Source organism: Galleria mellonella, unplaced genomic scaffold (assembly GCF_026898425.1).
Source record: "Galleria mellonella isolate WM207_F2 unplaced genomic scaffold, CSIRO_AGI_GalMel_v1 utg65, whole genome shotgun sequence".
Classification (NCBI taxonomy): Eukaryota; Metazoa; Arthropoda; class Insecta; order Lepidoptera; family Pyralidae; genus Galleria; species Galleria mellonella.
Window position 1 is genome coordinate 8,362,487 of NW_026442138.1, and position 16,715 is coordinate 8,379,201.

Genomic DNA, 16,715 nt, shown 5'->3' on the forward strand with positions numbered 1-16,715 from the left:
CATATCTCTATATAGATTACTTATTCTCAAAATAGCGGCTGAAGAAGAAAAGAAGGTCAAAGTAATAGAAGAAGATGTAACGATAAAGGCAAAGATTTGCGCAGATGACTTAGCAAAGGCTGAGCCAGCACTCCTCGCAGCGCAAGAAGCGCTTAACACCCTCAACAAAAATAACCTAACAGAACTGAAGTCTTTCGGTTCACCACCTGACGCCGTCGTCAATGTTACTGCTGCTGTCCTCGTACTATTCTCTAAGAAAGGGAAAATTCCAAAGGACAGATCTTGGAAAGCTTGTAAGGTGAGTCAAATTTTAATACTAATAAGTACTACATAATTATGTATTAATATACTAATAAAACGCTGATTGTGTCAATTTCAGCTCATGATGGCGAAAGTAGATCAGTTCTTATACGATTTAGTATATTATGATAAAGAGAATATCCATCCAGACGTCATTAAGGTAATCTATATTTATCATGACTTCCTGATATTTTTTTATTTTATGAAGGTGCGGATTTCCTTTTTTTTAATAGATTGTAAAGTTCTGCAAGTGTAGTATTATAACATGTTAGTGCTTGAGAATTTAACATGTAGGTAATAGTTATCAAACCATATCTTTTATGGGCAGGCGGTGCAACCATATATCAAGAATCCCGAATTCAATGCTGAATTTATAATGTCCAAGTCAGCAGCGGCGGCGGGTTTGTGCTCATGGGTGATCAATATCGTGAAATTCTACGACGTATACGTAGTGGTGGAGCCTAAGCGGCGTGCTCTTAATGCTGCTAATGCAGAACTGCAAGCCGCTCGAGACAAACTCTCCTTCCTTACAGAACAAATCAAGGCACTGTTTTTATAGTTTACCATATTGCTATCCACGTCCATCATATAACTCATATTACCACGCATGTTCACCATATATATCCACCATATACATACGAGTATACTCATGAAAACTCATATTGTCACAATTTCTATTAGACATTCTTACATTAATTATGTAGGTACATTATAGTCGACTGGTCGAAAAAATTGTTCTACATTTTAGTAGAGTTAAAAAGTTTATTGGTTTATAAAAACAATTTATATATTTAATTTATCTTACCAGGAACTAGAAGAAAAGCTCGAAGAGCTATTGAAAGCATTCCAAGAGGCGGTGAACGAGAAGATGAAGTGTCAGGCGGAGGCAGATGCTACAAATGCAACAATCGATTTAGCAAATAGATTGGTCAATGGTTTAGCGTCAGAAAAAATTAGGTGGGCATATTAATATAATCATAATTAGCCATTATTAGACAATTTATTGCTCTTATTAAGATCCATAGAAATGAACATATGGTACAATAACCAGAGGGAGATTTATCTTCGGCTTGGATATCTTTGTTCCATTTGTGTTTCGGTTTGAAGGACGGGATATGGCAATAAAATTGTAGGGTATACGGCCATAACAAAAGTCCTCGAGAATGGCAATGCGTGAAGGGTATTAGAGGCTACACAGTATACTGTTATGTCTATAGTACTGTTCATGTCTATAGACGACGGTTACCATTTTCCATCAGGGCTTCTAGACAAGTGGTAAGCGAATTCATAATTGGAATGAGTCATCCTACCTCACGGACTCGCTAGCGATGTCGATTCCATCGACGAATTCGTTTGCCATTTGTCTAAAGGCCCAGGTTGGTCAGGTTGCATAAAAAAAATCCTGACTTTGATAAGTAAAAACGATAAAAGATTGTCTGTAAGCGATTGCCCTAGCGATTTTGTACCTTTATATCTATATTTTGATCTACTTTATACTACTGTAATTAATTTGATTTTTCTAATGATCATTGTATATTTTTATGTTTTTGGTGCAATAAAGAATTTATTAAATATTAATATTTTGCATAGATGTACAAATTATGCATTATTCGTGTTGTACTGTTTATATTACATCCAGAGATGATAGTTACCTCAATGTCCCTTCAATTTCAATTCATAAAATTTTGCATACCTCTATATTAAGTAGATGAGATGACTTTAAACTAGTCTTGCATTGATAGATGGTCAGCGACAGTAGTGAACTTGAAAGAGTCTGGAGTTATGTTGCCCGGAGACGTGCTGCTTATAACCGCCTTCATATCGTACGTGGGTTGCTTCATGCGCCGCTACAGGCAGCAACTCATGTATGAAGACTGGATACCATCGCTTGAGAAGACTAATGTAAGTAGGCGTTCTTTTAACTACCCCTGTACTACTATTTACCTAGTAGAACTGATACATTCCAATTTTTCCAGATATAAATTTATCCTAGTAATATTATAATTGTGAAATTTGATACACAGATAGGTTGTATTCTAACTTAACACCTAGGATACTTTATTTTTTTATTTACGAGAACGAAACCACGGGATAGAACTATCGGTAAATAAAATCATTACTAGATATTGTTTTGGTGTTTACAAACTACTGGTAACTAGTTTTTTTCTACATCTATAATAATAGATAAATAAAAATAAAATATTTAACTCAAATTTTATCCTTTCTCAAGATTTAAAAGTCGCACAAGGAAAACCATTTTTGAAAACCATTTCATTTTTGGTAGCTTTCAGATTCGTAATTACGTAATATAATTAAGAAGTTGGTCATCAAAACTAATGTTAGTGGATTTTATTAGATATATGTGGTGACATTTAACAAATTGTAAAAAAAAAACATATTTAATCTAGTTAAGTTTTACTATGGTGCAGTTTATTATATCTCGCACTCTATGGTTACAGTAATTAGAGAATCGCTGTTACCAGACAATAAACCGAGCTATATAAGTTTTAACACTGTTTAGTATTTATAGTAGTAAGAACTAATTGCAAGATGCAGTAATAAATGACCGTAAGAAAGAAAATCCTGACTAAATTAATATATAAATAAACATTAAATTTTTCGAAACACTTTAGTTCATTTCATTTATATTTCATTAAATTGGCACAATTTGAACAAATCGATAACTACAACTCTTTTTTCAATCATCAGAATAACAACAATCTAAAATGCATTAGACTGTCTTTCACAAGCACGTTGCTTCTTTTTAATATAGCCTAAGATCGAAATGACTGAAGGCCTAGAGCCGCTATCGATGTTGACTGATGACGCACAAGTAGCTTGTTGGAACAACGAGGGGTTACCCACCGATACAATGAGTACTGAGAACGCTACTATACTCACCAACTCGGCGCGGTGGCCGCTCATGATTGACCCACAGTTGTAAGTATATACTCATCATATGTGTCTTACATGCTAATAATACAAATCTAGAAGTGTAATTAATACACAGAACGATAATTTATTTAATTGTAGTAAAAATAATTAATTATAAATGATTTAATTAATTTATTTATTTAATGTAATTCATAATACCTAGATCTGAATTAGTTGGGACAAATTCGTTGTCATTTATATATCTTATTATATACTCAGATACATTCAATCCTGACTTACAATAAGTAGCTCGTGCATTTTTAAATGGTCTCCAAAAGAAGAAAGTTTTAGTCTCATGTTTTTTAGTTAATAATGCATAATTTTACTTACACAATTCGGTAATAGGTAATATACCTTGTATCGATCAATTGAAGATAAGAGAAGGGAGCTTAATAGCGTATTTAACCAGAGTAAGCTTCTCTAAGATAATTAATTTGTCTCTTAGATAATTAATTATACAATGAATGAAATATTCAGACAGGGTATAAAATGGATAAAGTCGAAGTATGGTGACTCGCTAGTGGTCATTCGACTGACACAACGGAACTACTTGGATCGTATCGAGCGTGGTGTAAGCAACGGTGACGTGCTATTGTTGGAAAACATCGGGGAGACAGTGGACGCGGTGCTGGAGCCACTGTTGGGTCGGGTGCTCATACGGAAGGGACGAGTGCTCAAGGTAATGATAAATTTGCCATGAAGTAATTTAATAACTACTATTCCGAGCTGCAGGTCAAGGATATCAAAATTTGTTTGTGATGAGTAATAATACAATGTTACTACTTCTTTTTTCTATTTCTTACGTCTAAAGGAAAAAAGTACTAAACGCCATTGCAAGAGGTATATCTAACTAAACACAGGCTCTCTTTTGGAGAGAGACCTGTGTCTAGTAGTAAAACATTAATAGGTTATTGATTTGCGAGTCCATTGGAAATATTCACGATCAATTCCTTGCGAAATTTCCATGACGGGCCAACTAATCTGACTTCCTCTCCATCGTTTTATTTTCCACAGTAAAAAATGCTTTTAGATTTTATTTTCTCTTACTCTACATGAAATCGGATATTGCTGTCTTCTACTTAATTTATTGTTCGCATTTAAATCTACAGATCGGAGACAGAGAAATAGATTATCATCCAAATTTCCGATTCTTGATTCAAACAAAACTAGCTAATCCTCATTACCAACCAGAAATGCAAGCACAGTGCACCTTGATTAACTTCACTGTCACCAAAGATGGGTAAGTAAAATAATTTTATTACAGACTTTCCTACTTGTTTTGCAAAAGAGAACCCGTAAAAATAGTATTCAGATTTTAATAAATATTTTGATAATATATAAATGTAAAAAAATCCTTAAAAATACATCATATATAACCTGGACTTAATTCTGTAGTAATAGAATAATTTACCATGCTTGCTTGCTACCTGCAGGTGACCAAAATATAAATTTAATTTGTATTTACATAATTACATAACATACTTGTTATAATTGATTATAAATATTGAATTATTTAAAATCCTGACAGTCTTGAAGAACAACTCCTTGGAGAAGTAGTAAAAGCAGAGAGACCAGATTTGGAAAGTCTCCGAGCTGGTCTTACTAAGCAACAAAATGACTTTAAAATTACCCTTAAAACACTAGAAGATGATTTACTGAAAAGATTGTCTTCAGCTGGACCTGATATACTTAGTGATTCAGCGCTGGTCATCAATTTAGAAACTACGAAAAAAACTGCTGCAGATATCGAAATAAAGGTAGAAGAGGGGAAGGTTACTGCTTTAAAAATTGATGAAGCTAGAGAAAGATATAGGTAAATTTTAAATGTAAAATATAAATGCACTGCAAATACATATATGTGCAGTGTTCATAAACACAGACATTATAGTATGAAACCATGTTTCAGTAATTAAAATTAAATTTGTTATTCACAATTTTGAAACAAATTAAGAAGAGAAATTTCTTGTTTTAATTAAAGTAAAAAAAATTGGATTGTAATTTGTTTGTATTTTACACGATATCTTTATCAATAGTAGATAATTATTAAAATGTAATTGAAAATTATAATAGTACCTACTACCTATAACTTTAGAAATTATTTAAAATCAACAGACGTGCGGCGGCCCGTGCATCCCTGTTGTACTTCATTCTAAATGACTTGAACAAGATCAATCCGATGTATCAGTTTTCGCTGAAGGCATACAGTGTAGTATTCAAGGACGCGTTGATGAGGGCTGAACCAGCAGAGGACCTTGAAGGGAGAGTGCGAAACCTTCTCGACAGCATCACGTTTGCAGTATTTGTGTATACTAGCAGAGGTCTTTTCGAGAAAGACAAGCTGGTGTTTTTGTTCCTAATTACGATACAGGCCAGTCTTTATCTCTTAAATTATAATGTTATTAACGAGTTTGTTATTTACAATTTTTATATACGAGTGTTTACTTCTTAATAGCGTAGAAGTTTATTTAATATTATCTTTAAAATTAAAATAAGTATATTACTGCATTTAGAAATTACAATTAATAGGTTACAAAATTTTACCTTCCGACAGCTTGAACTGACGAGTTTTAAACACACGTCTCTCAGATATTCGAGGCAAGTGTGTTCCCAGTTACACCATTAAAGGAATAAGTTACAAATTTCTAACCGCTATTTTAAAAATCGTTTCTCAATATTGTTTTACAAAAGGAAAATGTATTTACAAACTCTTTTAAATAACAATCTGCAACTATGAATGTAGCATAGATTATAATACCTAATCTATGCTACATGGATTTTTAACAGGTATTTTTTATTACGTTTGTAAAGTTGTAAGTTGCTTTTGCAACTTGGCTGCGTTTGCAATTAACAGGTGCTACAAGCTGAAGGCAAAGTAGACCCGAAAGAATTGGATTTCCTATTAAAGTACGCTGTGGCGCCCGAAGTGTCCCCGTATTCGTGGCTCTCAAATAACTCCTGGGGCGGCATCATCGCGCTGTCCAAAATGGATGCATTTGAGAACCTCGACAAGGACATCGAGGGGGCCACTAAAAGGTTTGTTCATTTACTACTGGTTATTAACCTGTGTACTTTATTACATTATTTTTTTTTTGCTGAGAGTGGTAAATTGAGCGCTCGCATATTAGATCAAAGGTCCAGAAATGAACAAGCATCACCCTTACATTGCCATTTTTGAGAACTTAGGTGTTAACTGGTCTGTATTAGAAACTGCTCACTAATAACCTCATTTCATAATATATACAGGCAATACAAAAATACACACATTTGAGGCACTTGCGAGCACTCAATAATTTGCAATTAATTTTATCTTTAATTCTATGTACTGTGAACACCTTCGAAAGCTTCGTACAATACCTTGATAGTAATAAAGTAAGCAAGTATACCCTTTGCTTTATCAGTGAAGTTTTTAATTTTAAATTTTATATGGGAAACACAAACCAAGAAAATCAAATAGGTATAATTTATATTAATAAATAGATGGCAAAAATACACCGACGGCGAAGCGCCCGAAAGAGACAAATTGCCAGGTGAATGGAAAAACAAAACGCCCTTGCAGCGACTTTGCATTATGCGTGCACTGCGTCCTGACCGTATGTCATACGCATCCAGGTGAGACTTTTTTACATGAATTACCTAACGACATTTCAATGTCTATAATGTTTAATTCATAAATAACCATAGATGATACCGAAACCATTCTATTTTTGTTATTGTTCCCACTATTTATGTCTTTGTGCTCATGCTTAGCGCAATAAGGACATCTTACCTATGCGTAATGAGCAATTAGAACTATACCAATGCATGCTACTATATTATTAGCAAACGTTTCGAAGTTTTGTTTTACGATTAAAATTAAGTAATGAACAATCGATTGAACGAGGAATCAATACGCTATTGTACAGGGTGGCCCATAAGTCCTTAGTAATGAAAAAAATTAATTAAAATAAAACTAATTACACTATGAATAATATTTTTATTTGTAAATATAGCTAGAAAAACGGGAATTATTTTTTGTAAATAACGTCGTCCAAATGTAATCCGTTACAGTCACGGCGCTCTTGCAAACGCCTTCTGAAATTGTCGATGACTGCGCGGCACGTCACTGCTGAAATACTTGCCATTTCTCTGCGGATGTTTTCTTTTAGGTCATTAATTGATCGCGGGTTAGAGTCGTACACTTTAGCCTTAAGGTAGCCCCACAAAAAAAAATCCATTGGAGTCAGATCCGGGCTACGTGGTGGCCAGGAAATGTCTCCTCTCTTAGAGATAACTTTGTTTGGAAAAAGTTGACGGATAACGGGCATAGCAGTATTGGAGGTGTGGGAAGTTGCTCCATCCTGTTGAAACCATGTTCGGGCATTAAAGCCTGGAAAGTTTTGCAATTTTTGTGTGAAAAACTCCTCGATCATGGCCACATATCGCTCCGAAGTAACAGTAACAGCACACCCTCTGCCGTCCTCAAAAAATGTAAGGCCCTATGATGCCATGGGCTGACATAGCGGCCCAAACTGTAACTTTAGGGCTATGTAAGGGCTTCTGGTGCTTAAGTTTTAGATTAATCGGGCTCCAATAGCGGCAATTTTGTTTACTAACATGTCCGTTAATGTGGAAGTGTGCCTCATCAGAGAACATTATGTTATTGAACGAAGTAAACCGATTAAACATTTCATTAGCATAATTCACTCTCTGAATAGCATCAGTTTCTTTTAATTCTTGCACCAACTGAATTTTGTAAGGGTGCATAAGTAAATCTTTCTTCAAAATCCGTTGTAACGATGTCCTGGATACGTTTAATGCACTGGAACGCTTACGAGTTGACTGTGTAGCATTTTCACGAATAGATTGTGCCACTGTGTCGATGTTTTGTTCCGTACGTGATGTCCTTGGGCGACCCAACCGCGGTTTATCTAACGTCGAACCGGTCTCCTCGAACTTAGCAACCCAATTCTTAATCGTTTGGAGAGCTGGGGTGTCATCAAAGTTGTGTAAACCTTTGTGTTCTCGAAATTTACGCCTCGCAATGGTTGCCGAATTGTTGTTTTGATAAAACTCGCGCACACAAAACGCACGGTCCGCTCCGGTGAAACGCTCCATCGCGACTAAATTCCCAGAAACCGAAGTTACTGCCCCCGCTTCCCCTGCACCGCTCACGCGCGCCGTTTTTGTTTAATTCAAATTTTACTTTTCTAAGGACTTTTGGGCCACCCTGTACTATAATATCACAATGTTTTGTTTTAAATACTGTTATCAGATTAATTTTCATTAATCTGTATATTCGTGACGTCAATATAGTAAAAAAATATTTAATAAACTAAATGTTTTATTAGTGCGTTTTGTGAAGAGAATCTTGGAACAAAGTACACTGAGGCACGAACGCCATCGCTAGAGAAGTCTTATCAAGAGAGTACTTCGACTACGGCAATGTTCTTCATTTTATCACCCGGTGTCGATCCTCTGAAGGTAAACCAAGATAGATAGATAGACATACTTCGAAGGATTTTTTTTATTAAATACATCGCCTCATACTTAAATTTGTTTTCCTAGGACTTAGAAAAGTTGGGTCGTAAACTTGGCTTTTCTACGGATAAAAAGAACTTTCATATAGTATCCCTCGGTCAAGGTCAAGAAGTGGTCGCTGAAGAAGCTATGAGCGTGGCTTCGGTTAATGGGCATTGGGTGATACTGCAGAATATTCATTTAGTAGCCAAGTGGCTGGCAACACTGGAGAAAAAAATGGAGGAGACATTTGAAAATCCGCTACCTGAATACAGGTTAGTTTGGGAAGTATTTTATGCACTTACTAAAAATTACTGATTTGCGTATGAGGCAAAGAACTCGCTGAGATATCGCCTCTTTATATCATTGTGGTACACATATTACATTTTCACAAATTACTTTATGTATAAAACTTTGTGTATATCACCCTTATGTTAAACATTGTTTTTTGTTACGAATTTCGCAACATATATGTCTTGATGCAAATAAAGCAAATGCCAAAATGTTCTATCTATCTAACTAAATCTGTTTGTGCTAAGTATAAATTATCAACGCTATCTTATTCTGTAAAAATGAAATAATTATTTATGAATGTATCTTTGTACACAATGAGCAAGGAATTATACATTGCTACTGCATAATACAAATTCTGAAATGTTATCGTAAAAAGATGATAATCTAAAACCACATTTATGTGTATATTAACCGCACTATTAATAATTGTGTTACAGAGTACGGTTTTCCGTCATTATTCATAACTAATCGTTGATGATAACAATTTTACATTTAAACAGATTATATTTGAGTGCCGAGCCGGCGGCAGATGCAGCATACCACATAATACCACAAGGCATCTTGGAGTCAGCTATTAAGATCACTAATGAACCCCCAATTGGAATGTGGGCTAATTTACATAAGGTATAATAATATATTACTATTAACCTTGAACATAAAACAATTGAAAAATCAATGCAATTAAAAATTTTATTTAAATTAAAAATTGAATTACAATTAAACAAAATCTTAAAGAGATTCCTGTCACATCACAAGCCTTGCTTATCTAAAAAGTTGCTGATTTATTGATTATATCCATTTTCTATACGTTTACGGAAGCACGCATACAAAGGCTGATCTTATAAATTCGTAATGACACATCGGTTAATTGATTAATGGTAAAATATTGTGTAATTAGTAATATATTTATAATTTATTTTTGTGGCTATTTTACTAGAACATGTTGTACACAAAATAGATAATGTCATAGTTTTCAGCGGTAACGACGCATAGTTCTTGACTATGTTAAAATATTGATAGACAACTTTCGTTTAACATACATAGTAGCTTAGTAGCTTATTCAAATCACACAAATAATATATTACTATGGAAAATATTGTATTGTATTATCTGTGACTGGACTGTGTGGTATTGGCTTTCGTCAGAAAAAGGAGTGCAAACTTACATTGTACCTAGTAATTGCCTTTCAGTTAGCTTTGATATTTTACTCCCGAGTTCTTATCGACAATGACCGTCACTGACAACACTTCACTTATTATATTTACCAGTCGTTGGATAACTTCAGTCAGGAAACGTTGGAGATGTGCAGCAAAGAAGCGGAGTTTAAGTCGATACTGTTCTCGTTGTGTTATTTCCATGCCGTCGTCGCCGAGCGCCGTAAATTCGGCCCGCAGGGTTGGAACAGGTGAACTTGATTGCTTCATAAATTTTAATTATTATACATTAAACACACTACATATTCAGAGATTGTATTAAGGAGTTTTCTTATTAATAGCAACTTATAGCTACCAGATTGATCGCTTATTTCTGTGAGTTTCATTTATACTTTCAGTCTGCGAGTACTAATCCGAGTCATAAAGAAGGTATAGTCTTATATTATGAGAAATGCAAAGATTGATTTTTGCATTTCTCATAATATAAGATATAAACTACATTTACATGCACGATTATAGGTGAAATAAATAAAATACCTTTAACTTAAAAGATTACTTCAAAGTTCATAAAAATACCATGAATCATCAGACAAGATAAGACTTGAAGTTGCTAATATCAAACAAATCATACAACAGGGAAAATACAATTAACTGTTCACACAATTTGTAGAGTTTATCCATTCAACTTCGGCGACCTGACCATTTGTGTGTATGTGCTATATAATTACTTGGAGGCTAATCCTCGTGTGCCATGGGAGGACCTGCGCTATCTGTTTGGCGAGATTATGTATGGCGGCCACATCACCGATGATTGGGACAGGCGGCTGTGTCGCACTTTCCTGCTCGAGTACATGCAGCCGGAACTGGTTTGTAGGCTATATAACTTTTAGGAATACTAACTGGTCTACAGAGTATCTTTCTCAATAATGTTATTAAGCAGCTGTTCTGTACTAGCATGACTGTGTTTCGATTAAAACAGAATATATGGCAGTGAAAATACTAAGTAATTATTATTTACTATATTTTCATGTCACAGGGATCTGGAATATACAATTGATATACCAATGTCTCTAGTAATGCAAGAGTTTTTAAGATGCGATGCTGGCTTACTGTCAAAAATACCTAAAACCATCTATATTCATAACTCTAATTATAACATACTCTAATTATAAAGTTTTATTATAAGACTTGATAGGCAAATAAGACCTTATAGGTACCTGAAGTAATTTTTTAATAATATTAATTATTATCATTAATAATTAATGATTATGATTAAACATTTTAGGTGGACGGTGAATTGCAACTCGCCCAAGGTTTCATATCACCTCCCAACTCGGACTATATGGGTTATCATCAGTACATAGACGACTACTTGCCTGATGAAACGCCTTATTTGTATGGACTACATCCCAACGCAGAGATTGGATACTTGACAACCGTATCAGAGCGCTTGTTCAAGGTAATGTTTCTTAACGGAATTGGATTCGAATGTTATAAATAGCTGTACTCAGAATAAGAAGTGAACAAAGGATCCCATATTCTTCATGCCAAGGAGGTACTAAACATTAAGTTTGCCAAATTTCATAAAGTTGGAAGTTTTAAAAGACAAGAAACAGTATTTGTTTCTTTGCAAACTTTCGTAATAAGAGAAATAAAATTAATATGTTTATAAATATAATCTCCTATCTAATATGAACTGGTCAGAGACATTTATCAACAAATACATGTCTACTACAACTGTCTAAAGAAAGTTTCAGAAATAAAAATAGCTTCATCATGCATTTTCCAAATTCTGTATTTAATGAAAATCTTTGATGTTCTTATACCAGGTGGTATTCGAAATGCAGCCTCGTGACAGTGGCGCACAAGCTGGTGGCGGAGCTACAAAAGAAGAAATGGTAATTATCAAAACTCGTGAACTGTTTTATATAGTGTCTAAATTTGAATGTAGGTCTATATTCTAGCTCTTTGTCATGTACTCTTTATGGTTTTAGTTCAATTTCTAAGTCTTAAAACTTAATGGTGTTTGTTTTAATCATATTTTAATCATTCATTGTCTATTTTTGAACATGGAATCTAAGAATATTATTTATTATTCAATTTAAATCCTATTAAAATAAATGCGAAAAAAAAATTATAATTATAAATGCGAATGTCTCTATCGATAGATAAATGGATGGATGTTTGTTACTTTCTTTCACGCAAAAACTACTGAATAGATTTCAAGAGAACTTGAGCATAGGATATATTATTTACGCAGACAGAGCCGCGGAATACAGCTAATTAAAATATAAATATTTATTGTTATTGAAAGATGGGCTTCTTTAAATAGAAAAACCTCTCACCAGCAGAAAAAAACTGTAATATCTCTAGCTAATTATATATTACGTAACGGTAGGTGCGATACATGCTGGACGATATACTGGACAGAGTGCCCGAGCCGTTCAATTTGCAAGAGTTGATGGGTAAAGTAGAGGAACTTACACCATTCACGATTGTCGCGCTCCAAGAGTGCGAGCGTATGAACCGACTGATGGGGGAGATACGACGGTCGCTGAAAGAGCTCGAACTTGGTCTCAAGGTTTGCATATTCCTTATATGCTTATTAGCTGACCCAGAGCAAATGTTGTACTGTCATATATTTTTTTTTTTCGAGATAGTGACAATAATCTAATCCTAGTGGTATAAAATATACTTAACGACTTATTACTCATACTTACCAAATATACATAAAAAAATTCATCAAAATCGGTTGTTTGACGAGTTGTTTCGGAAGAGTTTTTATATTAGAGAGGAGATTTATATATAGATATATATACCTTTAAGATTTTGTTATTGTAGCTTGAGAATCTGTCCTATAAACTATAAATATACATAACTGGGTATACTGAGATGAATAAACATCACATACCTATTACCACATACAACCGTTCAAACCAAATCACAGCCATGTAAATATAACTACTTGGCGACAAAAAATAAAGTGTTCATGTAAGTTACTATAGCACTAAGCTTCTTGTTAATTAGATAAAAGAATACAGTCCAAGTAAATAGAAAAATAAAGATAATTGGGATTCTAAATCTGCTGCTGTATTACCAGAGGGAGACTTTGTACAAAAGTCGATTGCTTGGGTACCTCCGTCCCATTCGTGTTTCTACCGTGAAGCAGTTGTGTTTGCATGGCTGTGTTTTGGTTTGAAGGGTGGGATATGTAATTTACTGGGTACAGAGGAATAAAACCTGAGTCCTCAGGAATGGCAACGCATGGGGAGTATCATGGGCGATACAGTATACTGTGTTATGTCCATGGTACTGCTCATGTCTATAGGCGACGGTTACCACTTTCCATCAGGTGGGCTGTCAGCTTGTTTGCCATTCTAAGTTGTATAAAAAAAACACGGCACACGTCCAAATCCTCGACGGTTCATAAAAACCGCTTAAACGTTTGTCCTGTCAACAGTTTATTTCTTGTCGAATGTAAGTAACCAGTATAAAACCCAGTCAAAAACCAAATAAGACCAAAACGGACAAGGTGATAAAACATAAAAATTTTCCGAGTTTCTTACATAAAGAACATAAAGATGTGTTGTCTCTTAGGGAGAACTGACAATTAGCAGTGACATGGAAAAGTTGATGGAATCGCTGTTCATGGACAAGGTTCCAGATTTGTGGACAAAATTGGCGTATCCAAGTTTACTCGGTCTCGCCGCCTGGTTTTCAGACCTTTGTCTAAGGCTCAGCGAACTGGAAAATTGGTCGGGTGATTTTAATGTACGTTTGTCATTTCCTGTTTGTACGATCTCTTTAGTGTTGCAATTATTATTAGATTTTTTTAAGTAAACATTTAAAAATGACCCGTAAATAGTTGTCTTTATGACTTACGATGTAAATGTTGAAATATGTATCTGCAAAGATAATAAATGTAAAAAGAATTTTTACATTTATTATCTTTATTGAAAGATTATTTGTTTGGTATGAAAATATTTGTGTGTAATATTATTGTAATATAATTAGGTAAACATAACAATCATATTCTATAATAAATCTTCCAATATTTTTTACTTTAATTCTTTATTTATCCATACTTATTGTATCTTACTTAAATAATACTAGTAAAATCAAAGATTTTAGTTTTTTTTTGTCCTTATATTCTTTTTCACTGCTGAGGACAATAGCACCCAACCAAATTATGCAGCAAATTTTCTGCAACGGTTAATTAATGTATTGAGATGTCTAGTTGCCGCCGGCTGTGTGGCTCGCTGGCTTCTTCAATCCGCAGTCGTTCCTGACTGCTATAATGCAGCAGACAGCGCGCAAGAACGAGTGGCCACTCGACAAGATGTGCCTCAACTGTGATGTCACCAAAAAGAACAGAGGAGACTTCAAGTAACTATACGATTACTTTAAAGTATATTTACGTTTAGGATGTAAATAAGACTCGTATTATCTATAATTGCCACAACAGTTTCGTAACTTGATGTAGTTAATCACGTGAAAATGACATTATTAGAGATAACTCTACGAATATTGTTTCAAATAAAGTTTCTTTAAACTATTAAACATTAATTTTGCATCTATCACGTAATAATTTATATCTTTAAACATGTTCTTGTGAAAAAAATCTATTTAACAATAGATTTTTAACCCAGTACAGTCTTTTTATTTGTGAAAAGTTTATGAAATACCCTCAAAAGTCGGACTCTTTTAACTCTAACATCATCTGTTACTACTACTGCGTGAGGTTGTCATTCTTGTATGACAAGAGTTTCTAAAACACCATTGTTATACACATTGGAGTCTTACATCATCCATTAAAAAAAATTCCATCGGGTTGATAAAATGTAACTGGTTCTATATGTTCTATTTATCAGTGCACCGCCACGTGAAGGTGCCAATATTCACGGACTGTACATGGAGGGTGCGCGGTGGGACACGGCCACCGGTGGCATCGTGGAGTCTCGCATGATGGAACTTTTCCCCATGATGCCCGTTATCTACATCAAAGCTGTCACACAAGACAAACAGGACACGCGCAATGTCTACGAGTGCCCTGTCTACAAGATACGGTAAAAATACTTCAACTAATAATTAAAGAGGCGACCAAAGATGGTGTCGCACTTAATAGACTGATGAGGGCTAGACTCACCAGAAGAAGACTGTACAAAAGTCGATTGCTTGGGTACCTCTGTCCTATTCGTGTTTCAACCGTGAGGCAGTTATGTTTGCTGTGTTTCGGTTTGAAGGGTGGGAATGGCGTGAATTTATTGGGTACAAAGGAATAACACCTGAGTCCTCAGGAATGGCAACGCATGGGGGGTATCATGGGCGAAACAGTATACTCTGTTATATCCATGGTACTGCTCATGTCTATAGGCGACGGTTACCACTTTCCATCAGGTGGGCCGTCAGCTTGTTTGCCATTCTAAGTTGTATAAAAAAAAAGTTTGATTTTTGTGTAATTACTCATGGAAACTGTATATATAATATTAAAAAAGAGAATCACGTATTAAATAATATAAATATAACTGAGATTCTACAGATATATTTATCCCCTATACCGCTCATAAAAAATATTAAAAGCCAGTAGTTTTGCCTGTGTATTTTCTTTGAAATTGAAGGGATTGTTAGCATTGGAGATCTAACAGCCTCATTGCTAGCAATGTATCCTATCAGATTAACCTCCACGCGGTTCGCCCTGGTAATCATCTTGATTAATTCTTTATGATTTTGATACTATAGTCGAACTGACCTGTTTGATCCTCATCTATCATCTATTACTGATGCCCCAGCAATGTATACCGATATAGCAGGTGGGGTTACCGTTTCATTATCACTCATAAAAAAACTTTCGTATTCGTAATTTCAAGAAAAAAATCGTTCGTAATGTCAAAAGAAATTTCACCATTAATTATTTTACAGTATGCGCGGACCAACTTTTGTGTGGACTTTCAATCTAAAGACGAAGGATAAACCGACGCGGTGGACCCTGGCCGGTGTTGCGTTGCTACTCGGTGTCTAATATTTAAATATTTTATGTATACTGTAGTACATTATTAATAATGGCGTTGTTATTTAACAATTCCAGAATAGAAGCCCCAACAGAGTTCTAATTAACGTTAATCACTAGTGAAACTTATATTTGTTACAGTATTTTTTAATAGATTCTAGAGTTGCTTATGGCTTGTTATCTATTCGCTTATTTAATGTAGATGATTTTCTAGGCTAATACATTATTTTTTTTAATATGGAGGTGTTTTATTTTAATCTGCGCTAATACCTTTACTCGTACTAAAGTGTAACCAAATAAATACTATGGAACTTCATCAATAAATCTAGAGAAAAATTACATTACATGAATTACAGGCATTAGTGTTAGCATCAAAACTGACTTGTACTGTTGTAAACAATAATTAACAGTAGTAGTCCCCATTACTATTAATCTTAGATTATACCCAGTAATATATTCCTTCAGGTATACTAACTCTATACGATTCTCCTCGAAACCATAACAGCAATTTTTTAGTGAATTGCTGATTT

The 16,715-nt window shown here is 34.5% G+C and overlaps 1 protein-coding gene across 1 annotated transcript in view; it reads left to right on the top strand.

Moving 5' to 3' along the window:
- The window catches only part of LOC113519787 (dynein beta chain, ciliary-like), a 46,404-nt gene extending 30,006 nt beyond the window's left edge, over positions 1–16,398 (top strand). Inside the window, exons 58-81 of the mRNA XM_026904993.3 lie at positions 36–298; positions 380–460; positions 629–844; positions 1,109–1,257; positions 2,043–2,202; positions 3,074–3,240; positions 3,712–3,913; positions 4,344–4,474; positions 4,763–5,047; positions 5,347–5,602; positions 6,086–6,267; positions 6,712–6,843; positions 8,562–8,694; positions 8,779–9,005; positions 9,525–9,648; positions 10,293–10,429; positions 10,849–11,044; positions 11,464–11,637; positions 12,008–12,076; positions 12,577–12,759; positions 13,776–13,949; positions 14,416–14,564; positions 15,050–15,244; positions 16,098–16,398. Coding sequence (XP_026760794.2) covers positions 36–298; positions 380–460; positions 629–844; positions 1,109–1,257; positions 2,043–2,202; positions 3,074–3,240; positions 3,712–3,913; positions 4,344–4,474; positions 4,763–5,047; positions 5,347–5,602; positions 6,086–6,267; positions 6,712–6,843; positions 8,562–8,694; positions 8,779–9,005; positions 9,525–9,648; positions 10,293–10,429; positions 10,849–11,044; positions 11,464–11,637; positions 12,008–12,076; positions 12,577–12,759; positions 13,776–13,949; positions 14,416–14,564; positions 15,050–15,244; positions 16,098–16,197 — 4,085 coding nt within the window. The 3' untranslated portion in view covers positions 16,198–16,398. The remainder of the gene's footprint in view (positions 1–35; positions 299–379; positions 461–628; positions 845–1,108; positions 1,258–2,042; positions 2,203–3,073; positions 3,241–3,711; positions 3,914–4,343; positions 4,475–4,762; positions 5,048–5,346; positions 5,603–6,085; positions 6,268–6,711; positions 6,844–8,561; positions 8,695–8,778; positions 9,006–9,524; positions 9,649–10,292; positions 10,430–10,848; positions 11,045–11,463; positions 11,638–12,007; positions 12,077–12,576; positions 12,760–13,775; positions 13,950–14,415; positions 14,565–15,049; positions 15,245–16,097) is intronic.
- The last annotated feature ends 317 nt before the right edge of the window (positions 16,399–16,715 follow it).